The sequence below is a fragment of the Lasioglossum baleicum genome, chromosome 5, assembly GCF_051020765.1.
Source record: "Lasioglossum baleicum chromosome 5, iyLasBale1, whole genome shotgun sequence".
In the NCBI taxonomy this organism is placed as follows: Eukaryota; Metazoa; Arthropoda; class Insecta; order Hymenoptera; family Halictidae; genus Lasioglossum; species Lasioglossum baleicum.
The window spans coordinates 13,301,621-13,324,779 of NC_134933.1; the positions used below are offsets into that span (position 1 = coordinate 13,301,621).

Sequence of the window (23,159 nt, forward strand, 5' to 3'; positions counted from 1 at the left end):
AAATAAAAATGAGGACAGGAAAACACAATTTGAACCATTCGATAATTAAAAATCTTTACGCAACCTCTGCCTACGCGCTTTCGGTACATTTAAAACGTTCAAATTGAAACATCTATGTATATTCGGAGCAGAAAGAAATTTACGTCAGAACCGAACGCATACCCTTCAATCCTTTGACTTTGTCTACATTTTCGTGATAAATGCATAAAACTTCTAGTTATCGTGCACCCTACTGACTTACATTCGATCCTCGAACGGCAGCGAGTAACAGAAGAAAGAAAAAAAGAAAGAAAGAAAGAAATGAGAAGGGGGGCAAACCCCGAGGAAAAGTAATCTGACTCGCTCGGTCGTATCATCCTTTTTATTTTTGCTCTCTCGATTTGTGTATATACATGTACAATGATTCAGTATCGTCACAGTGTAGCATCGCCTTACACGCTACCTAACACCGTCGCGTCGTAGTCGACGAACGAACGAACGCTGAGCGAACGTGAACGAAATCAAGCTCTCGTGTAACCGAACACCCATCCCCCACGAAAAACAAGGGCTTTTGCGAACTGCGGCGCTGATCTATTTCGCCATTACGTCCGCGAACGTTCGCGGGTACTTGCTTTTCAATTTATTTTATGCAAACGCCGCGCCGTGCCGGGCCGTGCCGCGATGAGACAAAAACGAATAAGATTGATGTTCGCCGGGCAGAAACTGCATCAAGAAAATCCATTCCGTATCAACGTTTTCAATCTCGGAACCATGATACTTAAACATTCAGCGAAAAATAACGTGGTAGACGACTCTCTCTTTCTCTCTCTATCTCTCTCTCTCTGTGCGAGTTGACAAGTTGAACGCTTCGTTGACGTTTCTTGGTGAACCGTTCCGGGTGGTTTTCTTCGGTGTCGCAGGGAAAGCGTTCGGAAAAAGCAATTTGCCTGAGCACAAACGAAATTCTGGATGCATGCCCGGCACACATGGTCCACGTTTCAGCGCGTTCGTTCGGCGACGGTGCACGTGGCTTCTCGCTTTCAGCTCGCCGAATCCATTTCGATGAAAAGGAGAGGAGTCGTTCCGAGGTGTTCGAGGCATTATCGACGGACACGCGGCAAGAATCGCGTTATCCTCTCGATCGGTTCCTCGATTCGCTCGTCGAAAGACTCGTTTCCTTCAACGGCGAGCGGAATCGCGGTACGCCGCTTCTAATCTACGAATTAGGGCCGACCTATCTCGCGGATCTAACAGCCGGCTCTCATCGACCCATGAGATCGGTCCGTGATATCCGCGATCGTTCGATCGCAACGACTTCTCCAATAGGAATTCGAACGAAATGTTCGGGGTAATCGGCGGCGTCGTCATCGGGACACGCCATGAATCCAAGTACCGATTCGAGCCCGATTTGATTCGCGAGACGCCCAGGTACACCGAGATTGGGAATGTGGCCAATTGGATTTCCACGCCTTTTAGAATTTCGCCTGGTGTCGTCGAGGTTACGACCCTCGTTGACCCCGCTCTTCCTATGTTTTCGTAGCTCATCTTTGGCCTTAGCGATACCGTCACGAGTCTCGAGCAGACCAATGGTTCAACTTTTATCGCAAAGATATAATTAAATAGTCTTCGGACGAGATCGATCTGGTCTAATAGTGATATTTACAGAAGCTAGTTAGGATGAATTTAACGATTGTACCCTTGCCACTTTCTTCGCGAAACTCCTTCCGATCGACTACCGTCTACGACGCGATTTGCTCTTCGCTCGAGCAGCGGCGGGTTTAACCGTAAGCGGACTAAGTATGAAATTTTTCATTACTTCTCTTTGTTGTTAATAAGTTTATTAACTTCTATTTCTAACTTGAGTTTGAGGGTCCCCAAAATTTGTATCGCTTGGGGCTTCCACTAAACTGCTCCGATTTCGGGAATAAAAATTTGTTTGATTTGGTCCTTTCGTCGACGCGACTAGATTTAGTCGTTATCACCGGTTCTAATGGTAGTCTCGAACAGCGTGCCTGTCAACGCGCAATTTTCTCTCGGTGCACCTGGAAACACCGACCGAACAAACATTCCTCGCCGAACAAAGTCGAGATACGAAACATTGAAATTCGAAACTCTACGATCATTCTAAAGGAACGATCCCCGTGATATCTAGCACCAGTTAATTATCCGCCTTTTCCGATCGATCCGAAAAACTAGATCCACCGATCTCAGTGCGAGCGACACAGTCTACATTTGCAAACTATCACCGATGACCTTCGTGATCTAACGGAGCGTAGGTTGCACAGTTAGGTGCCCATCGGATTCCAACGATTCATGATCCGATCATCAATAGCTCGTGCGCCCTTTAACACGTCGGATATGTTATCAACATATACCGCGCGACCGCCGGAGCACAAAAGGTCGGCTTTGGTCTTGCCAAATTTCGAACTTCCGGGGTCCGGAAGCTCCGCACACCGAGCTAAACCGGTATCATGTCGAAACTTCAGCCACACTGTTTTATACACACATACGTACGAGCACATAGCTACCGATAATACGTTAACAATCGCTTCTCGGAACAATGCAGTGCTTTCTAGAATTGAATGATAGCTGCCGTCCATAAATCACTAGACACCTGTACTCAAGAAACTGTCAATTTCTTATCTTCGTGTGAAACAGTAACCATGATGCACTAGTTTATTATTCAGAACAAACTATTATTAATAAATTCATGGTTACACGGTTCTTTCTGCACTGGACTCCTCTGGATAGAGTTAAGAAATTGGATCTTTCACGTAGAAAGGATATAAAATAACATTGAAGAGAATTAATTCGAGGGAGAATTATTAAACCCGGAAATTGAAAACGAATATTATCGGAGGAATCTTTTCAATTTTTAAAACATCCGCCATCGGATAATGAGGAAATATTCAAGAACGCGTAATATAATTTACGTTCTCTGCACAGTTTTTAAAAAAGAATATTAATTTAGATTCTGCTGCGCGTAATACGGGTAGGCTGTGATTTATGAACGAGAGTGTACGTGAATCTGATAAAACGTAAAGTCACGTGCGAATTCGTAGACACAGCTGTTTACAAAGGCAGCTCAGATTTCTGCAAGCCGACGACGACGAGCATTCGCGACGTCCACGAGCGGCCGACAGAACCGCTTACATCGAACGCAACGGAACATCGTAATTAAATACTACTCGGGGTTCTAAGAAGAGGCAACACACGGCAGAAAAAATGTAATCTACATGCTACAGGAATCGCCGATAAGATTGTCTTGCAACCGGGAGAACGGCGGCCTCGCGGAAGCCTTATCAAATTCCGCCGTGCGCGTAAGTCAAAAATCGTGAAATAAAATACGGGCCGGGCTGGGGATCTACTTAGGATCGAGTGAAATTCACGGCGAGATCCCCGGTGTCCGGATATTTAAATTTTCTCGAAAGGAACCATTTGTTTAGCTCTGACACGATCGCGCTCGTTCATCTTGAAAAATTGCCCCGGCTCTTCGGCGAAAATCCAGAGGAGAATCTGCGCGTTCCTCGGCCCAGGAACCCCGCGCCGAATCATTTTATTCTCTCCACACGTTGGAATGACTTGTTGCTGTGGCCGTGCTTCGGATCGCATGAAACATTCAATTCATTTTTAATCCTTAGCACTCGAATGGCGACTCTGAGAGAGGCGCCACTAAAAATTGCTGTACCATTATTCAAAATATCGTTTAGATTATGAAATATGTCGGCATCTAATCAATTACTAAACATTTAGGTATTGGTATGAGGTATTATACCAATTTCGTATCCATAAAATGAACAAAATCATAGGCAATGGAAATATTATAGATTGGAAGAAATGTTTAATTTTCCAGTTAAAATAGCTCTGAGTGCCAAGGGGTAAACGTCAACGGTTGTTGTTCTCGCTGAACGGAAATCACGGATCGCGCGAGCCTCTTCAAACCAAACCAGTACAATGTAACCCGATAATCAGACTCGCGATAAAACGTAAACGTCATCGTGCACGGCCGTCTTATCCGCTTTAATTCGTAGTCGTTCGTCCCGTAGGGGAAAAATCCAAGCCGCATTCCCACGTCCGTCGCACCGGCGTCGACGGTCAGTCTCATCTCGCTCGTATTCTCGCCGACAAACTGTCGAAACGCTTCCGAACCTATCCGTTTTATCCGATACGCTCGACGCTATCTACGCGACGACGGTTCTAACACAACCGTTCCCGCTGACCAAACGTTTTTCGGCCTACACGAATGGATATCGTGCGACTTGCCACGCAGGTAGAGAAACAGCCAAGTACCGATTACAAATTATTCTCGCACCGCCCAGAAACACACGGTAAAACTATTTGTCCACCTAACGCCTATGATAATCCGCCGAGCTCCAACAATCTCAAAACTGTACTTTTTTTCTTCTTTGTCTAAGTGTACTTACATCGCTTTTCTTTTCGCTCGCGAGTACGCTGACCGGCCCCTTTAACATTCGAACAAAGAACCAGCTCGAGAAGATGCGTTTGACCTAAGCGATTAATTTGAATCGCTCGACGACATGCGTGTTTAACACCGCGGTGGCGTGTACGTACACACAATTCTACGTTTACACGATACGTACATACACACACACGCGCGCACACGTTTTCTTGTACACCGTCCAGCCTGTCCGACGCATCAAGCTCAACCTCGAACAGTCGACCAGCGTTGTTTGAAGCTGAGTCTTGTACATCTCCGTTTCTCGATCTATCCGGATGATAAGTTTGATAACGATGATAAGAGGGGAAACACGTTGGGTGGCCAACCCGATTTTTATTCTACGCTCTTTGTCTGTTTTGTATTACCCGTTTCTTAAAATAATCGTAAGACTCTGAGTGATTGATTGGTTCACGCTAGTTTGGTCTCGATTAAAGTTTTCCCTTTCAGCGATTCCGTGTTAGCGTATGGAACAACGTCTCCTTCGTTCTTCCCGTTATTTTTTTTTTCGAAAATCGCTGCACCGGAAGTGTTCGACAAGTCTATGAATCTCAACACCGAACTTGCTCGACTGATAAATAGACGAGTAATAATAACATCCAGCGAGTAGACAGATAAAACGCGTTCGAATTTGACAAAATTTGGTCTTCCGCCGAATCTGTCGGTCACGATGATAACCATTTCTCCATTGTCTTATAGTTCCACAGGTGTAGAAGCGTTGTCGTTCAAACTTTCTTCGTTCGACGTCTTCGAAGTTACTTCCGATCTGTTGGTCATTGTGCCACGACCAATTAGTCCCTGTCTCGCAGAATTAAGCTAAACGAACTTGGTATTGTTTCATTCCCGGTCTACTTGGACCGATGTTCAACTAAACGTTGAATTGTTCGCGTGCGGGACGAATCTAGCAACTCGAACAAGGCTCTCCGCCGTGTTAACGGCGAGCACCGACAGCGAAACTGTTGCCGGGTCCGTTCGCGGGGAAGGAGGAGACGAGTAAAGAATGTTTCGAAAGAGGAATGCGTGACATTGTCGCTCTAGTAGCCCGATGAATCAGAATAATACTCGTACGTGTACAATGGTCACGGGAAGTTCATCTACTCTTTACTCTACCGGTTGCAATCAGTCCTGAAAGGAGAATCTTCGGAAAGCCGCCGTCTATTCCATCGACGACGCAGGACCTTGAGAAGGGTGTCGTTTTTTTCAAATCTGGAACTGGACGTCGCCGATCTTGTCGAGAAGACACCAACTATACCGAACAACCGACTCGTTCAGCTAAATCAGACCAAAGAGGAACGAGGAACTCTATTTAATCACGGACGAAGACGAACACGTTGTAATGATTCCAACGATTCTCCTCGGCGTCCGTGCCAGGCTTCGGTTGTTCCGAATTGCCGCCAGCCGTGCCGGAACCGCAGCTACCGACCAGCTTGAATCCTTGCTCCTGAAGCATGTCGAAAGCCTGCTCGATAGAACTGTGCTTCAGGAAGAATCTGGACGTGTAACGATCCGAAGTCTCGTGGTCGGGATCACGGCTCTCGTTCAACGTCTCTCCGAACACGTCCCTACAGAGCGTGACGCGGCCGCACACAAGAATTCTCGACAGCTTCCTGAACTTGACATCCGCCAGACCTTCGCGGCCGAACGCGAAACTGCCGCGGTAGCCGACGGTGATGCACCCGGTCAGTCTTTTGCCCGTCGTGCTAGAAAACTTGTTCTCCTGGATAGCACGTTCCAGCCCGGGCAAACCGTAATAGTTCGCCTCCTGCTTCAATCTCTCCTTCTCTCGGAATCCTTCGGGAAGAACCAACGCCTGATTGCGCAGGAAATCGAGAACGTAACGGAAGAGCACCCCATCCCGGTCCAGGAAATATCTTCCCTTGGCGTCCTTCTCAACCGGCACTTTTCCAGAAAACAAAGCGGCGAGATGAGAGTTACTCTCCCGGGTGAGGGTGGTCAACGCGGTGGTGTAAAATATACCGCCCACGTTCAGTTCCACCACGCCTGGCACGGCTTCCTGTTGCTGATCCGACTGCTGTTGATCCACCATGCTTCTGGCTGTATTTCGGTTCTGGACTCAACGACAAGCGTGTGCGAGTCGACTAGAACAAAGCGTAGTCCTCGGATTGATTGCGAGGCTGGGAGACAGACAGACAGAGCAGGAGAGAGAGAGAAAGAGAGAGAGAGAGAGAGAATAAGAGAAAGGGGAAAGACAACAATCGTGCGGCCACTCTCTGTTTATTCTCGCTGGCGCGACGAATGGATCGGCTGCTTCACCCCGACGAAGGTAACACTTCCGAAAACACAGAGCACACGATACGGCGGTGACAGAGCCGGAGGGTCGCGTGAACAATGAGAATGGGTATGCACGGGTCGGTGACCGAGAACAGCTGAGGGTTGCGACGAGGTGGTTGGACACCAAGGATGGATCTGACCCCGAAAGCGTGCTCTCTCGGGTCCAGGAACGAGAAAGACTGACGACGAGAGACTGCGCCTACGGTCGGTCGAGGAAGGCCGAGCTTAGCTCGGCTTCGTCGCTGCGCTTCCTCTCCTAGGCACTTCGCGCGCGCGGCAGGACGCACCACTCGTGTGTATGTTGCGAGGGTTGATACGCTGGCGCAGAAGGCGCACCGAGAACGCGCGCCGATCCTCGAACCAGAAGCAACCAGAGGAAACGCGCGCACACCAACCCCATCGTCATTCGATCACCGCACGCGGAGACCCGTCCGCGTGCTCGCCACTACGAATCTCTCTCTTTCCCGGTCACGTTAATTGATTACTCCTAAATTCCATCGGCTGATCTCTTTGAGACCACGCTCCACTGGCTACCCATCGAATTCGCCCCAACAACGCTTCCCCGAATCGAAACCCGCCCCGACAAAGAAAGGGTTCCACCACTCTGATCCGATTACCCCTCGGAGTGTTACGTGCACTTCCTATCTTGCCACGCAACTGCACATTGTTTTCACGGCCTCCGCTAATTGACACTGCCACGTTTAGCCCTGTTGCTTCCAACCTTCGCCCTCGGCGCAATAACGAATCATCCGGCCGCACGTACCTTCTAATTTATCATTTAATAGACGCAAATAATTTGCCGATACTCTTTCATTTTTATTCTGTATGTACATATAGGGTGATTGAATTTCATTTATTACACTTTTCAGAATATATTTAGGTATTGAAAAGCCTGCGACTGTCGCGGGCTAGTCGCTTAAGGGGATAAGGCCAGTAGCCAGACGTCGTAAGCGTTGTTAATAATACATTATTTTCGAAATGTTTTATACGATAACTCGAAGTTGTATATTGGAAATGATGTAATAGTCTCTTATCTTCGAGCAACTTATTTTCAAGAAAGCTAGCCACTGGGTAGTTTAATATTCAATCGAATCTTTCCATATTGTTTCCGAACCGTTCGAATGTCAGAAATAGAAATACATGATTCGCATTTGCCATGACGATCGAACGTAATTTTCGATTAATATACGATAAAGCAGATCGGTGTGTCTGTGCAATATAATTGTCGGAGCGTAAGTATGCGTCACCCTGCCGCCTACCCCTACCATACGATCAGCTGGTTTCACGAACGGCCGAAGCAGCGCGCCGATCAGTCAAACTTTGTTCGTGAATTGGATGGCATGCGATGGCTGCTGTTAACATCGTGAAATTGTTGCGACCGTTTTTCATTGCGTATCACGACCCAGTACGTTGTACCATTACCTTTGGGCTAGAAGGGATACGGTCGCGAGACAGGGACCAATGTCAATGATTAATCATCGCGGTGTGTCCCCACAGATCAACGCATGTGAACAACTCAGCCTCTCATCGTCCGTCGGAAACTGGGACGGTAATTCCGCGGGATAAATCATTCTTCCAGTAACAATTTGGGTCCATTCAAGTGTCGTTCCGAAACGGGAGTTCTACGAAATGACAGAGCCGCGCAAACGAAATTTACGGGAAGAGTCCAAAGGGAATATCCTCAGGAACCATTCGTGGAGCAATGGACCTGACAGCGAGGATGAATTGGACGGTGAAAATGAACTGCTCGACGAGAACGTACCTAGTCCAAGGTTCGTAATTTCATTACGCTGCCTGTTTCTGTGTCTCTTCGTGATCGGAGTCGGAGTGCTCGATGAAATCATCGTTTCTCGCCTTAATCTCTGCGCGATCGTTAATCAATAATGGGCGTTTATGTGACTTTTCATTTCTTCTGGTTCCCATCACTAGTTTCTCTTTGTCGTTTAGAGATACACTCCCGCTCATAAGTCTTAGGACACCTCTGGTTTTTAGTGAAACTCTGGTATTTCGTATAGATTATGAACCTTTAACTCTGTATTAACTACATAGTATAAATATAATAATAACGATCCAAAACACATGTCAAAAATATGTAAAAACTATTTGGATCAACTTTAATGTAATTATGGGATGAACTGAATAGACAGGTACGAAACTTTTACCCTACTTCGAAAACACATTTATGGAATATTTTGGAACAAGAATGGAATAATATAACAACAAACAATATGGAAAAATTGATCACGTGGATGCGAAGAATAGTAGAAACTGTAATAAGGAAACATGGCGGATTCTTCGATGAAAAGAAAATATAAATATTATTTTACTTCTTGGTAAGATTTTTTATATATGAGTGCAGCATCCTTTCTTTGACACGTAAACCTTTAAATAAGGAAAAATTTATTCGCATCCTTCAACGATTATTTCATTCTTACAGAGTTCAATACAAATATGATCACTGTCCTAAGACTTATGAACAAGAGTGTATACTAGTTATCCTAGAAAATTATTTATTATCTACTGGGACAGCTTGTGCTCCGTGAACTTGCTTAAAATTAGTATTCCTTTTGTATAAAATTGCTGTGGCAAACGAGGTATATGGTATTCTTAATTCTTCTGACATAACAGATACAGAGAGCATTCGTAAAGCATTTGTTACTTCTCGTAAAAAGAACTGTTGTCGTTATTGGTTTTAGTCGGCAACCCCTCTATACAGAAATATAAGAGCAAAATTTTTCTAATTTATATTGAAATATGTTTTGTGTTACAGTCACCATGGACCGATGATAAGAGATCCGTCAATTTGTAACATGACGACATTTGGTGAAGAAAAGATGCGCAGAAAGTTAAAGTTCTTCTTCATGAACCCTATCGAAAAGTGGCAAGCGAAACGCCGTTTCCCATACAAATTTATTGTCCAAGTGGTGAAGATCGTATTGGTCACCATACAGCTGTGTTTATTCGCCCATAGTAATTACATGCACGTGAATTATGCCTGGGATAATCGAATAGCTTTCTCGCATTTATTCCTTCGAGGATGGGATGCTATGCAAGAGGTAATGTATTATTATATATTTATTCTGCATAGTTACCATGTGCACAGAAGTTAAATATATTTAAGGTTAATTATTTCTGCTTTCAGGTACCAGCTTATCCACCGGCAACAGGTCCATTCGCAATCTACAAACAAGAGGACTTCTATAGTACAATTAATTATGCTTTAGACGGTTACTTTAATCTTAGCAATGCAATTGGATCATATTCATATACAGCAGAAGATAACTCACTAGTCCCAGCTGTTCTATGTCTATTTCATTACAAAGAAGGTATTATATTTGGTTTTAACGAAAGCTATGTATTTGACAAAGAAGTGGTAGAAACGTGCGTCAACGTAACTCATCAACTTTACAAGGAACACAGTACGTCGAAGCACCTATTGTCCCAGCAAAATATAACTGTAAATTTCTCAGCCCTCGTTAGAGCTCACTTACAATTCGATTTGAAAACAGTCAATTTAAAAGCTGCCGGTCCGATGGCACCACCGGATTGTTACGAATTTAACATTAAAATTATTTTGGACAATCGTGATTTCGATGGGCAAATGTTGCTCTCGTTAGATACAGTACCAAAGAGATTGCAATGCAAAGGCGATACGCGATACATCACCGATAGCCGTATCGAGGCAGCTTTAAGGACAATACTCAATTTGCTAGTGATACTCATTTGTACTGTGTCTCTTGTTTTATGTTCAAGAGCTATATACAGAGCGCAACTGTTGAAATTCGAAACCATGAATTTCTTTAAGCAAACATATGGCAAAGTATTGAGTCTCGAAGGGAGATTAGAATTTTTAAATTTATGGTATGTAATGATCATTGCAAACGATCTATTGATTATCATTGGCTCGGCTTTGAAGGAAGAGATCGAACGGAAACAGTTCAGCAGAGATAATTGGGACGTGTGTAGTATATTCCTAGGGACAGGTAATTTACTCGTTTGGTTCGGCGTGTTGCGTTACCTCGGTTTCTTTAAAACATATAACGTTGTTATTTTAACATTGAAAAAGGCTGCCCCAAAGGTGGCACGATTTTTGCTTTGCGCAATTCTTATTTACGCTGGCTTTACGTTCGCTGGCTGGTTGATTTTAGGACCGTATCACATGAAATTTCGATCTCTCGCCACAACGTCTGAATGCTTATTTGCGCTTATAAATGGCGACGACATGTTCGCCACATTTACCATAACAAAGTTCAAATCACCGATGCTGTGGTGGTACTCTAGGATCTATTTATACACGTTTATTTCATTGTACATTTACGTGGTGTTAAGTTTATTCATTTCTGTGATAATGGATGCCTACGACACTATCAAGGTTTATTATCGGGACGGGTTTCCGAAAAACGATTTGCAAACGTTCATAGCAGCGTGTACAGACGAAGCGTCTAGCGGTCTTTATAGGGACGACACCGAAAGAAATGATCTGACAGAGCTTCTCGATCGCTTTTGTTGTTGTCGGAAAAGGCCCTTTTACGGGTCGTTTTCAGGATCAAGCTCAGAACTTCCAAGAAAGTCGGAACAAACGTGCGGAGGAGCAATCTGTATATAGTGCAATACTGGACAATAATATATTAATTAAACGTTACGGCTCCACGGCAGATACTCGGTATTACCACGTCAATATTGTCGCCTAAAATATTTTTTACCAAATTATACTGCATTTATTCGACTACTTCAACTACCTCTTTTTAGGTGCCATTTGCGTATTTTATTATATGTTTATTGCATAGCATAAATGTTTACGGCGCTATACTTCTGTTCAGTTTTATTTTACATCGTAAAATTGAATGTTTCATCAAAAATACTTTTACATTTAACATTTCGCATCTAGAATAACCAAGATTATAGGAATGTTATTATAAATACAGTATGATTTGTTATTGGTGGACTGCGGATCTTTATGCGTTTACAAAGAAATTGATTGGGCAAAATATAAAACAGTAATAAATTAGAAAATTTCAGGGACGAAATCAATTTTTATTTTATTCCTGTTTTCCACAATCGATGCGGAACATTTTTATTTTGCATAAAGACCCGCAGTCTAGTTATCGGGTAGAATTTGAAGGTATTTAATTGTTTCTGCCAAGAAGTTTACCATGAACATTTACATATATGTAAGCAAAATTGCAACTTGTCGAAATTAGAATGATTGATGTATGATGTACAGTTTTATATACACAATCAACTGTATATAATATTAACTATTAATTTTTAACAAAACAATTAATTCAAGATGTCGTTCATTGTAAGTAGGATTAATGTTTTTATTAGAAATCGAATAATACATGAATAATCTCAAGAAATAGCGAAATATTTGTGGCATATACATAATATATATATAATAATTTTGCTGTGTCATTTCATACGGTGCACATTGTACACAGCATCTTAGTATTTACATTTGATTTACGAGATCATGAATGCATTTTATTCGAGACAAACGAGCACAATGAAAAGAAAGTGTTATATCTAAAGAAATATATTTATAATATTTACAATGAAGTACAATAAAAATTGTAACATTTTTCTCAGCTACGATTTTATCTTTTCCCTTATCAAATATACATATATTTACAACCGTTGTCTAAACTGTCTCAAAGTCAGTTGATAAACAATGAATCATACATCTGCAATGCACATGTGCATTCTCGAGTGCAACCATTCACACATACTTACACATGTAAATCAAATAATATAACCTAGCAGAAAAATATCGCTTGCAAACGATCGTATATATAAAAAATGATGGCGTGATTCTCTATTATAAGATAAGCATGGGAGAAAAATGTAATTTACTAAAATGTTAATGTAATGCTTATCGATGAATTTTTTATAACAAGGAAAATACAGCTACTTGCACGCTATCTTTTGTTAAGAAGGTGGAAAATGTGATCAGATTTTTCAGTAAACGTAAGATATACGCGTATATCGTTTCCTGTCATTTCGAATTTTCGAATACATGTATATGTATTTACATATATCATTTACGATTTCAAAACTGATACATATTGGTTTCTTTGTTTGTGCAGAGTGCACTGACCCAAGAAGCGAAACAGAGGTATATAGTCGTAGTCACTGACCGTACCTACATACACACGATTCACTGTTTACATTCAGTTTTAAACTCCGAACTGTCAAGGTGAAGCGCGCCGTTAACACTCCGTTGCTGAAGTCTCCGTGCACCGCGGACTGTCATCGATCGAGCGGAAATTCAACAATTTACATTCGAAGTTTTGATTAAGTCAAGTGCCTTGAATCGATCGACACTGCGTGTCGTTATTATTTAGAAAAATAATTATCAAAGTTTGGTCGCGGGAAAATGTCGAGGGCAAATCATACTCATACGATCGCATCGGGAATGAACAAAAGCGAGCAAGAACTTTCGTTCACGAACAAAGAAGCGTCCGCCAGCGAGCACAGCATCTCAAGCATAGTTTCAAGCATTTCCACGTCTCAAGATGAAAACTTTCGCGTGTCGAAACACGCGGAAAACAGTCTCAGAGTCATGGAGAAATATTTGCATAAACAACAATTTACAGATGTCACGTTGATTGCAGGTAAGTAGGGGAATTCCTTTGTTCCTAAATTTATAATTTCAGTAAAAATTGCTCGAATCGAATATTTCTACGAAGAGAAAGTTACGAATTATGAAAATAATATGTGAAATACATCCGCTTGTTTTGTTGTTTGCTTAGGAAATAGACGTTTCCCAGTGCATCGCTTAGTTCTTAGTGCAGGTTCGGAATACTTTGCTGCCATGTTTACTAGTTCTCTCAGAGAATCGGGTCAAAACGAAGTTGAATTAATGGAAGTAGACGGGAATGCGCTATGGGCTTTGGTCTGTTATTGTTACACTGGTAAATATTTCTAAAAAGTATAACTTATAGACGCTTAATCTATAAGTATCATAGAATTAATGTACTATTTTTGAACACAGGTTGTATAGAAATAAGAGAGGATAGCGTAGAAACTCTTTTAGCAACGGCGTGTCTACTACAGCTCAATCCAGTTGTTAAGGCCTGCTGCCAATTTCTTAGGAAACAACTCGATCCCAGTAATTGCCTAGGAATAAGAGTGTTCGCTGATACACAGGGTTGTCCAGATTTATTAGAATATGCACACGCGTACACAACTAAGCACTTTATGGAAGTTACTAAGAATCAAGAGTTTTTTTTACTATCTGCTAATGAAGTTGCCAAATTATTAGAATCCGAAGATCTCAATGTACCTTCCGAAGAGACAATTTTTCATGTAAGACATAAAGAAAGATAAACAAACATTTCAGTGTTTTCATTCTTAGATTCAACAATTGTAGATAGAAAAACTATTATCGTTACTATTAACTTCAGGCACTTATGACATGGTTGGAGTATGATCCGGAAAACAGACAGAAGGAAGCGAGCAGACTATTAAGTCTCGTAAAGCTACCTCTCTTGTCCCCTGCGGTGAGTTAAATATTGTTACTCGTTCATCAAAATTATCTAGACTGTAGATTTGAGTAGACTTTGTTGAATTCGTGCAGTTTATAGCAGACAATATCGAGAGCAACGAAATGTTCAGAGATCAAAGAGTAGCACAGGAACTAGTCATGGAAGCATTGAAATATCACCTTCTGCCCGAGCGCAGGCCATTACTTCAGTCAGGACGTACAAAGCCTAGGAAAGCCACTGTAGGTCATATGCTAGCTGTCGGAGGAATGGATGCTAATAAGGGTAATTTTCTTAAACGAGTAAGAAAATAGTTACTTTTTAACTAATCGTTATCGCTCTCTTAGGTGCTACTTCTATAGATGCATTTTCCTTGCGCGATAACGCTTGGAAACCAATAGCTGCCATGAGCGGTAGGAGAGTTCAATTTGGTGCTGCTATCGTGGATAAAAAATTAATTGTTGCCGGTGGAAGGGATGGATTAAAAACATTGAATACAGTAGAATGTTTTGACTTTTCTACTCTTACATGGAATACATTGTCTTCTATGAATGTACATCGTCATGGATTAGGTGTAGCTGTATTAGGTGGACCTTTGTACGCTGTCGGTGGTCACGACGGTTGGAGTTTCCTCGACACGGTAGAAAGATGGGATCCATCTACGCGACAATGGAGTTCAATTTCTCCTATGTCGATACAAAGATCTACGGTTGGCGTGGCTGTACTAAACGATAAGTAAGTGCTATTATATGTAGATCGTAATGAATATTCAATTATTGCACCGTAAAATGAAACCATAGGATACGATTATTAGTCTACCGCTAACGTCATGCTCGTACTTTTCAGATTATACGCTGTAGGTGGAAGAGATATAAGTTCATGTTTAAATACTGTAGAGTGTTACGATCCGCATACAAATAAATGGACTGCTTGCGCTCCAATGTCATTACGGAGAGGTGGAGTCGGAGTAGGAGTAGTAAATGGATGTTTATATGCGTTAGGTGGCCATGATGCACCATCCACTAATCCTAATGCCAGCAGATTTGATTGCGTCGAAAGGTTCGCATATTCGTAGAAATCGCCAATTGATCAATTATATTGTAAACATTAATATCTATATAAATTATTAGGTACGACCCTAAATCGAATACGTGGACCATGGTAGCGCCAATGAGTGTTCAGAGGGACGCAATTGGCGTTTGTGTACTCGGCGATAGACTTATGGCAGTGGGGGGCTACGATGGCCAACAATATCTTACCCTTGTCGAGGCATACGACCCACATCGAAACGAATGGGAATCTGTAAGTTTACATAAAATAACATTTAACTTTAAAATATTCGAAAAATATTAGAATATGTATTAAACAAAAATTTTTATTTTGAGGTTGCTCCTTTAAAAGCTGGTCGAGCAGGTCCACCATGTGTTGTTGTAAAGAATTTACCTCGTTTTGGGTGTGATTTTGGATTTGATTAGTGATTCGATGAAGTTTTATGAATTTGTGATTCGAGAGGACAGCAGCAATATCTTACATTTAAATCTGTTTCGAAATTATTACCATTTTTGTACGTAGATAGTAATATATATATTAAGTTTTGTGTGTACTGCCGTAAAATTGTATATACTTATATTTACACTTTTTCTATGAACATATTGACATATTATGCAATTGAGAATGGGGCAACTGTAAAGTAGCATGCTATAATCTTAAGGACTTTTTAATAAAAAGCTTTTCATTATATTTTTTACTCGCATTTTTGTACACATGACAAAACATTTTTACGAAACTCACGATAGGCAGGTATACGTGTGACGATGGAACAATCAGTGTATATAAGAACGAATTTATTTCTCTCAACGAGATACTGCTTTTATTTATACATGTATTCATATATATTTTGTGAACATACCTTTTTTAAATAAATAAAACGATCATTTTTAACTACCTCACTGAGTGTTTAATTATCGTATTAACAAATTTTACTCATTTTATTTTTTCATTTGCTCTAACAAGCAGGAAAAGTTCTAAAACATATATTAATAATGCAAATTAAAAATAACGTTATGCAATTCATAGAATTTATTTCAAATAAATGAATCTTTACCGTGGAAAGTCGGATGCGGGTTCTGTAAATTTATGTCTAACCATAAAAGTAGCTATTGCCTCTGCCACTTTATCTGGAACATCTTCGTGCACAGCATGCCCACATGCCGGTAATACTTGCATTTGAAATTTGCCTAGTAGAGAAAATCGTAATTTTATAAAGGTTTGCGAGAACACAAAAATGTCGACTATTGGGTACCCGATTTTATAATTTTATGAATGAATAGACATCGGATCTTTATGCATTCATGACAAAGTGAATAAATGCAATTTAAGACAGGAAAAATATTCGAAGAATTTAAACGTACTACTGCATTATTTTGAATCTATTAGACATATTAAGAAAGAAAATGAATTTCTATTTCACTTCACATTGTTGCAATTTAGGTAGAAAATTTTTATTTTGCATAAAGATGTCTATTTATGAATGATAAAGTTCACATTTACTCTACCTTGCATCTGACCAACGGTAAGTTCTCGATCTAATCTATCGACACCAGCCAAAAGTAGTACTTTTGGAACCGGTACGTTTAAGAATGCAGTTGATAATCCTTTAAACCAACCAGACCAATGCTGTTCAGTTTTCGATAAGTCTATTCTCCAAACATATTTTTTCGTGGGAAGGGTAGCAGTGGTCTGGGATGGTGGTGGCATATTTACAGGTTCTTCCTCTTGAATAATATCTTCTCGTGGAATCGTTGTCTCTATATTACACTCGCATGACGATTGTGATAGTATACCAATGTCGTGTGTAGCTAATTTATTAGTTTCGATGCTAAAACATATGAGAAAATATGACATTTAAATTACAGAAAACTAAGATGTATAGCATCGATACAATTTATATGTGTAAACTCACTTTTTTATTTGTCCAGGAACCGATACCTTAGCTGATTGTACATTACGGATTTGGCCACTTCGTACACTAAAATGTGGATAATTAGAGATATTCTTCTGTAACCTTGGGTTTGATTATACAACACAAATATGTAACATATTAAAGAGGTAAATAACATTTTAGGTTGCAGAGAATCAGCCAAAAATGTCTTCCTTCTGAAAAATGTGCTCAGAATAGCAAATTTTGTTAACTATCAAAAGTGAGATGTACAGAAGAATGCAACACTGTAGCGTTTTCTTTTTTAGAAAAATTTAAAGTACTTACCACCATTCCACAGCTTGAGGTATAGAACTAAAACTAGCTGGTCGAGATCTTAAAAAGCTTTGCATAGATGTCAACGCATCCATAGCTGTTCCCTCAACCACATCGATAACTCCTAAGCCACATAGATTTGGAATTAATGGAGCAGCTCTAACAGCTACTGCACCACCCATACTATGACCCACAAGTACTATAGAACTATCTTCTGTTGTCGATGCCCTTATAACTTCAGCAACATCTCTAACCGTCAAATAAAAATATCAAAATAAGTTTACGGTCTCGATATACGCTCCTGTCCATAAGTCACTGGATGCTTATTCAAATTTGGATACAGATGATTTACATGTTAGAGAACATATCCTATATTTCTATCTAATCAAAATAAAACAATCAAATCGAGCTGGAAGCTTGTATTCTTTAATTACCATTTTGTCGAAGTAAGCGTCCAGTGATTTATGGATGGGAGTGTATACAGGAACCGCTTCGATCGCTGCATAAACAAACATTATGATGTTTAAACAGAGAAATGTTTTACTCACTCTGCTAAAGTTTCTGCAGACAAATCTTCTTCGTTATCTGTGCACGAGTCTCCGTGTCCTCTAAGATCAATTGCCATAACTTTACATACTATCATGGTCATAATCGATTTCTAAAACGTTCAAAATACATAAGCATTCCTGGATTGAAAATGCAAATTAATTGCTACTTACAGTGAATTCTGCCCATGTTAACGCGCTATAGCCGCCTCCGTGTAACAATACTAACGTTGGTCCTTCTGTCCCTTTGGTATAAATATGAAATGTACCAGTTTTTATTGTCACATCTTCGGAATGATCGAAATAAGGAATCCATTGAACAGGCTCGTAATCCCTCTTACGCTGAAATCCTTTGGACTTGCTAACCCTGTAAATTAGAAAATTGAGAACACAGCGAATGACTAGTCAGCATTAATATTTTATGTTAAATATACGTTTAAACAATGTTATCGTCGTGCCACATAGAGAATGAGCTTTCAGTTATGGAGATGAATTTTTCTGATCCACATAACAGACTAACCTAGAGCCGATTCCAAAATTGACACCCGTCGGTGGTAGTTTTGATTTCAAAATCGACTTTTGGAGGGAAGACATGTTAGTATTTAGCAGGCGCCTCTGCTCTAATAATAATACTATTTATATTGAATCGCTTTCGTTTTTACTGTTTTCATAAACACATTACAAAACTGTTATATAGCTGCTCTAACCACATTGAACCACATACATATGAAACAATACCAAAATACGTTCTGACAGTTTGATGCCGTTACTAAATACTGCGATCACTGTTTCTATCCTTGATATGGAATGTTTCAGGGAATTTATGGTTATTGCAGCGTCTCCTTACATTTTTACCGAGCCAATTTGCTCAAGTTATCCGATGCTGGTATTGGAAATTTACAGTTACTTCTTCCTGATCAGAAATTCAACCCACAGAAATCTACAGCAACCATTAAAGGTTGAACAACGCAAGGAAGTTTATTAGCCAATCAAATAAGATAAATATTTTGATTTTGAAAATTTGACTATCAATTCAAGTTTTCTACAGTTATTTATCCTTCCTTCCAAAGACTGTTTAGACGATTAGTTCTTGGTTCGAGAATGAATAAGCACCAAATAAGTACAGACTCAAGGTCCCTATTTATGTACAGACATTTTATGCGCATTTTTTGTCTAGGATTCAAGGTTACGTTTATCGGTGCAACCAGGTGCAACATTATCGATAGTTTGTAAAATTCGTGGTGTTAGAAAGAACCGAGTACAATCTCTGATCTCGTCGGTGGCATATTATTAGCACGAATAAAAAATTTTATACTCCGTTCGCAATACTTGTATTTAATATGATTTGGCGGAAACAATAACATTTATAAAGTCTTTTTTTACGTATCGAAAAAATTACTTATTCGTATATTTTAATATTTGCGATGATCTGACAATGAAACAAAAGTTGATCAGTTTTCGATTGGATATAAATTGCAATAAAAAAAGTTTGAAAATTTTGTTTGTTGTTGTGAAGGCCACCTTCATTTTTTTTAAATGGCACTTCAAGGTCATTCGAAGGTCATGGTACATATATAGGTCGTTGAATTCGTTTTGATACGGGCTCTAGCACTGTTAAAAAATACAAAGTACCATTTAAACAAATTATGGTGGCCCCTTGACAATAATTTTAAAAAATTCGAACTTTTTTTTTATTGCAATAATGTATAGCCAATCGAGAACTGATCAACTTTTGTTGAAAATATTTTTTGTCACGTAGCATTTATATTTACTATAGTGACTGTATACTAAGAACTGAATCCGTATACTTCATTTTTACTAGTGAGATGATGTAGGTTCTGATCTAGGCTACAGATGATACATATAGGTTTTGATCTAGGCTAAAGATGATGTATATAGGCTCTGTTCCATGCTAAATGTATGTATGTACATATTTAGGAAATAGTGGGCGACTGATCTGATTTAAAACTCCAGGCCTGGGAGCAGAGATTTCCTCTCTGCCGCGATAGGAAATTTCGTCTCTGATCAAAACCACTCTCATTTCATCTCTGATTATTCTCCTGAACTGCCCTGAAGAGGACACCGAAGACTGAAGACGCAAATGAAAATGGCGGACAATGCACAACGAAGAAATTGACGAATCGTAAGTCGATTTGTATTCTTCGAGTGTTAATTTTTGTGATCTCTCACGTGCAATCTGTGTTTTATTTTCACGTATTTACGAAACGATTATTGATCTTCATTCTAATCACGTTAGTACGCAAGAGGATAGCAAAAAACAACCGGACTGAAAAGATATTTTTAATTAAATATATATCTGACGAAAGTTCCGGAAGGTGGTTCGTCGAGCAACCGAATTTTTTGCACGAAACGTCGTATTTATTTTGCTGAGACCATACGTAAGTCCCCGATATAGCGAACAGTAATAACTTGTTTATCAGCTTGTGATCACTTGCAAAATTGCACATGTCAAAGAGGTTAGGACGTGCAGTTTTGTATACGATACAAAAGAATGTTTAAAATTCAAAGACGCTTATTATTCTTAATTTACGTAAATCACAGTTTCTGTTTTAGTTGACTAGTGTAACATGGATTGATTAAAAAAAGTTTTATCATGATCGTAAACTGACAATGTTGTTTGTTACGATTGGGGTATTTTAATGAAAGAAAGTTCTACAAATTGTTTTTATTACAGGTATAATAACTGATTAAACTTTATTCTAATATGACCAAAGAACATCAGTTACCTTCTGATTCTGATGAAGACGATGAAGATTATGTTCCCGACGGTGCTGACAGTGAACCTGTCTCGGAAGTAGAATCTGAGGGTGACGCGGAAAGTGGGCCAGAGGATGAGAATGATGAAAATAAAAGAGAAACTACGAAGAAACAAAGAAAAAAGAGAAATAAAGTTATAAAATCGAAAGCTAAAACACATAGGTCAGGAAGAAATGTGAGGGCTGACAGTGAAGAGAAAGAGAAAGAACAAATTGAAGAGTCGAGCGAAAAGAAGAAAATTACAGAAGAAGAAGAAAAGAAAAGAGCTGATTCACTTTGGGCAGATTTTATGAAAGATACATGTAATTGTTTGCATCCACAATTTGATTTGTTCAAGCAACATCTTAGATTAATAGAGGTGTGTGAAAACCCGACTTATCTCTCCCCGATACCTTCCGAACTCCCAACCATTGAATACCTAGCATTTTCGGGTTCTCGCACACATCTAGTAATTAATCATTCTTACCAATGTTTACTGTGTCTTTGTTTGTTGCAGCAACTGTTCCTAAAGCTAAACCTCAAAACTCGACAAACAAGACGAAAGAAAAATCTCCACCATTGGAGAAGCCAAAAGTAGAAGAAAAAGTTAAGATAACTAAAGTCTTTGAGTTTGCTGGAGAAGAAGTTAAGGTTGAGAAGGAGGTATCGATAGATTCGGCTGAAGCTAGACTGTCTCTTTCTTCAGCAGAGAATTCAGATAAGACTGGGAATTCTGCTACACCTGCAGGAAAAGGATCTGGAAGAGAGAAAGGTTTTAAACGAGCTGGTTTAGGAGGTATCTCCTCGGTTCTGGGTCAGATAGGAAAAAAAGCAAAAATCAGTACGTTAGAAAAGTCGAAACTGGACTGGGATAATTATAAAAAGGAGGAAAACCTGGAGGAAGAGATTAGCACCCATAACAAAGGCAAAGGTGGCTATTTGGAGCGTCAAGACTTTCTGCAGAGGGCAGATCTGCGACAGTTTGAAATTGAGAAACAATTGCGCAATGCCAACAGACGCGGCACACGGTGAATTTCTGGCGAAACCCGCGCACGTGTCTTCTCCCTGCTGGTGAGGGTTAGTGTTGATATTAAAAGTTCTACCTTTCCTTAAACTTGCCAGTTATCGGCGCTTGTAACGTGTATATTTAGTTTTAATTCCTGTAAAACTCATCAATTTCTCGTAGCATATATAGAAATGTGATTGACTCGCTTGGCTTGATAATCGGCTGGATCTGTTTACAATACGGTCGAAAGCCAACTCTGTGAGAAGAGACTGACCATTCCAATCTATCGAGGATAATACGGTGTGTTACATAATAATTTAATTGACTATCTGCTAGCTAGGCTCTATGTATCGCAGTATAGTAGGGTCTCGACTATATCACAGAACTTCGCATCGAAGCCGGATGTTTGAAGCTTGATGCTTCAGAAACCATATATTCTAATAACAAAATGCTCCAGAAACGTTTTTATTCCGTTTCCGTGAAAAAAACGACTAACGCAGTATAGATAGTATAGGATCTAATGAGAATCTGTTTGAATGGTGAGCGAATACTTGCGAGTATGTGTCTTAGAAACGATCATGACATTAGTTTCATTTTACAACCACTGCCTTCGGCGAGTCATGCAAGACATGTTACCATATTTATAAGAGAGGTACATAAGACGAAAGCACAGACCGTTGTTAGCCTTTAGGTAGTTAATGCTGTGTCACTTCTGACCCATATCAGAATTTGTATTATCTAGATGTTTTTAATTACACTGACGACACTAATGTCGCATTTCAATAACTATTGAAGTTCGCACTCGTGTTCATGCATAAAAACCTACAAGAGCAGTTTCTTGAAATAAATGTATCGAATCGTATTACCTAATTATACTTTAGGTAAAAAGAAGAAAATATCTTGTTTAAAAAATGCAACTGATTACAGTTGCATCTTGAGTGTGACAAAGACATGGTCAGAAGTGACCTGGCGTCGGAACGAGGGTTGAAGCTAACCATAGCAATGATTTTATACTTTTTCAGCGATATATGTACCCATTAATTACGTATATGTACTTGCTAATCACAGAATGATTTTCTGTGCGAAATACTTCGTTATGGTTTAATCGATGTTTGTATTAAACTGACAACTATAATTCTTGGCTCAGGATACAGTTTCTATAATATCCGTAAACTATATCGTACAGATATCAGGCATGCTTGTAGCCAACTAAGTATCTTCAAATAACAAATAAACAATGCTGTGTAACGGATGTTTCATGTATTGTATCTTGACATTAGAGAATTAAATGATGACGATAAGGTCTACAGATGTACGTATTGGCCGAGAATAGTATCCGATGGAACTTATTCTTCGTCGAGTCCTTCGTTTATAATGTATTTTTTTT

General features: G+C 40.0%; 5 protein-coding genes across 11 annotated transcripts; 3 read left to right on the forward strand and 2 right to left on the reverse strand.

The window, feature by feature from the left end:
* Window positions 1–346: 346 nt before the first annotated feature.
* On the reverse strand, window positions 347–6,949 carry Ktl (BTB/POZ domain-containing protein Ktl). The gene has a single exon (XM_076423960.1). The coding sequence runs from the start codon at window positions 6,480–6,482 to the stop codon at window positions 5,742–5,744; it is 741 nt and encodes a 246-aa protein (XP_076280075.1). The 5' UTR covers window positions 6,483–6,949; the 3' UTR covers window positions 347–5,741.
* A 155-nt stretch (window positions 6,950–7,104) lies between these two features.
* LOC143208937 (mucolipin-3) lies at window positions 7,105–12,315 on the forward strand. Of its 2 annotated transcripts, XM_076423939.1 has the most exons (4): window positions 7,105–8,132; window positions 8,225–8,499; window positions 9,498–9,783; window positions 9,870–12,315. In XM_076423939.1, exons 2-4 carry the CDS (start codon window positions 8,357–8,359, stop codon window positions 11,331–11,333), a joined length of 1,893 nt encoding a protein of 630 aa, XP_076280054.1. In that variant the 5' UTR covers window positions 7,105–8,132; window positions 8,225–8,356; the 3' UTR covers window positions 11,334–12,315. The 2 variants fall into 2 exon arrangements, with proteins under 2 accessions (XP_076280054.1, XP_076280055.1); XM_076423940.1 differs by having other exon boundaries at window positions 7,105–8,499.
* A 180-nt stretch (window positions 12,316–12,495) lies between these two features.
* Window positions 12,496–16,042, forward strand: LOC143208939 (kelch-like protein 5). The gene is made up of 10 exons (XM_076423941.1): window positions 12,496–12,694; window positions 12,814–13,341; window positions 13,480–13,641; window positions 13,722–14,035; window positions 14,134–14,229; window positions 14,307–14,496; window positions 14,559–14,946; window positions 15,058–15,270; window positions 15,342–15,513; window positions 15,597–16,042. Exons 2-10 carry the CDS (start codon window positions 13,104–13,106, stop codon window positions 15,684–15,686), a joined length of 1,863 nt encoding a protein of 620 aa, XP_076280056.1. The 5' UTR covers window positions 12,496–12,694; window positions 12,814–13,103; the 3' UTR covers window positions 15,687–16,042.
* LOC143208941 (protein phosphatase methylesterase 1) lies at window positions 16,041–19,216 on the reverse strand. 2 transcript variants are annotated; one of them, XM_076423953.1, is made up of 8 exons: window positions 18,857–19,216; window positions 18,184–18,376; window positions 18,013–18,122; window positions 17,477–17,713; window positions 17,174–17,239; window positions 16,767–17,089; window positions 16,316–16,448; window positions 16,041–16,235 (listed from the first exon to the last, which is right to left on the reverse strand). In XM_076423953.1, coding segments are annotated over exons 1-8 (1,083 nt in total). In that variant the 5' UTR covers window positions 18,859–19,216; the 3' UTR covers window positions 16,041–16,216. The 2 variants fall into 2 exon arrangements, with proteins under 2 accessions (XP_076280068.1, XP_076280067.1); XM_076423952.1 differs by having other exon boundaries at window positions 18,530–19,215.
* Window positions 19,217–19,960: 744 nt separating this feature from the next.
* Window positions 19,961–22,787, forward strand: Yeti (yeti). Of its 5 annotated transcripts, none has more exons than XM_076423956.1 (4): window positions 19,961–20,408; window positions 20,705–21,089; window positions 21,284–21,843; window positions 21,953–22,787. In XM_076423956.1, exons 2-3 carry the CDS (start codon window positions 20,735–20,737, stop codon window positions 21,796–21,798), a joined length of 870 nt encoding a protein of 289 aa, XP_076280071.1. In that variant the 5' UTR covers window positions 19,961–20,408; window positions 20,705–20,734; the 3' UTR covers window positions 21,799–21,843; window positions 21,953–22,787. The 5 variants fall into 5 exon arrangements, with proteins under 5 accessions (XP_076280071.1, XP_076280072.1, XP_076280070.1 ...); XM_076423955.1 differs by having other exon boundaries at window positions 19,962–20,152; window positions 20,267–20,408; window positions 21,284–22,787; XM_076423957.1 differs by having other exon boundaries at window positions 19,961–20,152; window positions 21,284–22,787.
* The last annotated feature ends 372 nt before the right edge of the window (window positions 22,788–23,159 follow it).

Excerpts from the sequence above, each read along its gene's own strand:
- LOC143208941 (XM_076423952.1), bottom strand. The coding sequence starts at position 18,603 with ATGTCTTCCCTCCAAAAGTCGATTTTGAAATCAAAACTACCACCGACG. Across the intron at positions 17,714-18,012 it reads TCTGCAGAAACTTTAGCAGA|AGATGTTGCTGAAGTTATAA; the intron begins GTGAGTAAAACA and ends TTTGACGGTTAG. Across the intron at positions 17,090-17,173 it reads GTTCCTGGACAAATAAAAAA|CATCGAAACTAATAAATTAG; the intron begins GTGAGTTTACAC and ends CATATGTTTTAG.
- LOC143208939 (XM_076423941.1), top strand. The coding sequence starts at position 13,104 with ATGTCGAGGGCAAATCATACTCATACGATCGCATCGGGAATGAACAAA. Across the intron at positions 14,497-14,558 it reads AGGAATGGATGCTAATAAGG|GTGCTACTTCTATAGATGCA; the intron begins GTAATTTTCTTA and ends TCGCTCTCTTAG. Across the intron at positions 14,947-15,057 it reads GTGGCTGTACTAAACGATAA|ATTATACGCTGTAGGTGGAA; the intron begins GTAAGTGCTATT and ends CGTACTTTTCAG.
- LOC143208937 (XM_076423940.1), top strand. The coding sequence starts at position 8,357 with ATGACAGAGCCGCGCAAACGAAATTTACGGGAAGAGTCCAAAGGGAAT. Across the intron at positions 8,500-9,497 it reads GAGAACGTACCTAGTCCAAG|TCACCATGGACCGATGATAA; the intron begins GTTCGTAATTTC and ends TTTGTGTTACAG. Across the intron at positions 9,784-9,869 it reads GATGGGATGCTATGCAAGAG|GTACCAGCTTATCCACCGGC; the intron begins GTAATGTATTAT and ends TTCTGCTTTCAG.
- Ktl (XM_076423960.1), bottom strand. The coding sequence starts at position 6,482 with ATGGTGGATCAACAGCAGTCGGATCAGCAACAGGAAGCCGTGCCAGGC.
- Yeti (XM_076423956.1), top strand. The coding sequence starts at position 20,735 with ATGACCAAAGAACATCAGTTACCTTCTGATTCTGATGAAGACGATGAA. Across the intron at positions 21,090-21,283 it reads AGATTTTATGAAAGATACAT|CAACTGTTCCTAAAGCTAAA; the intron begins GTAATTGTTTGC and ends TGTTTGTTGCAG.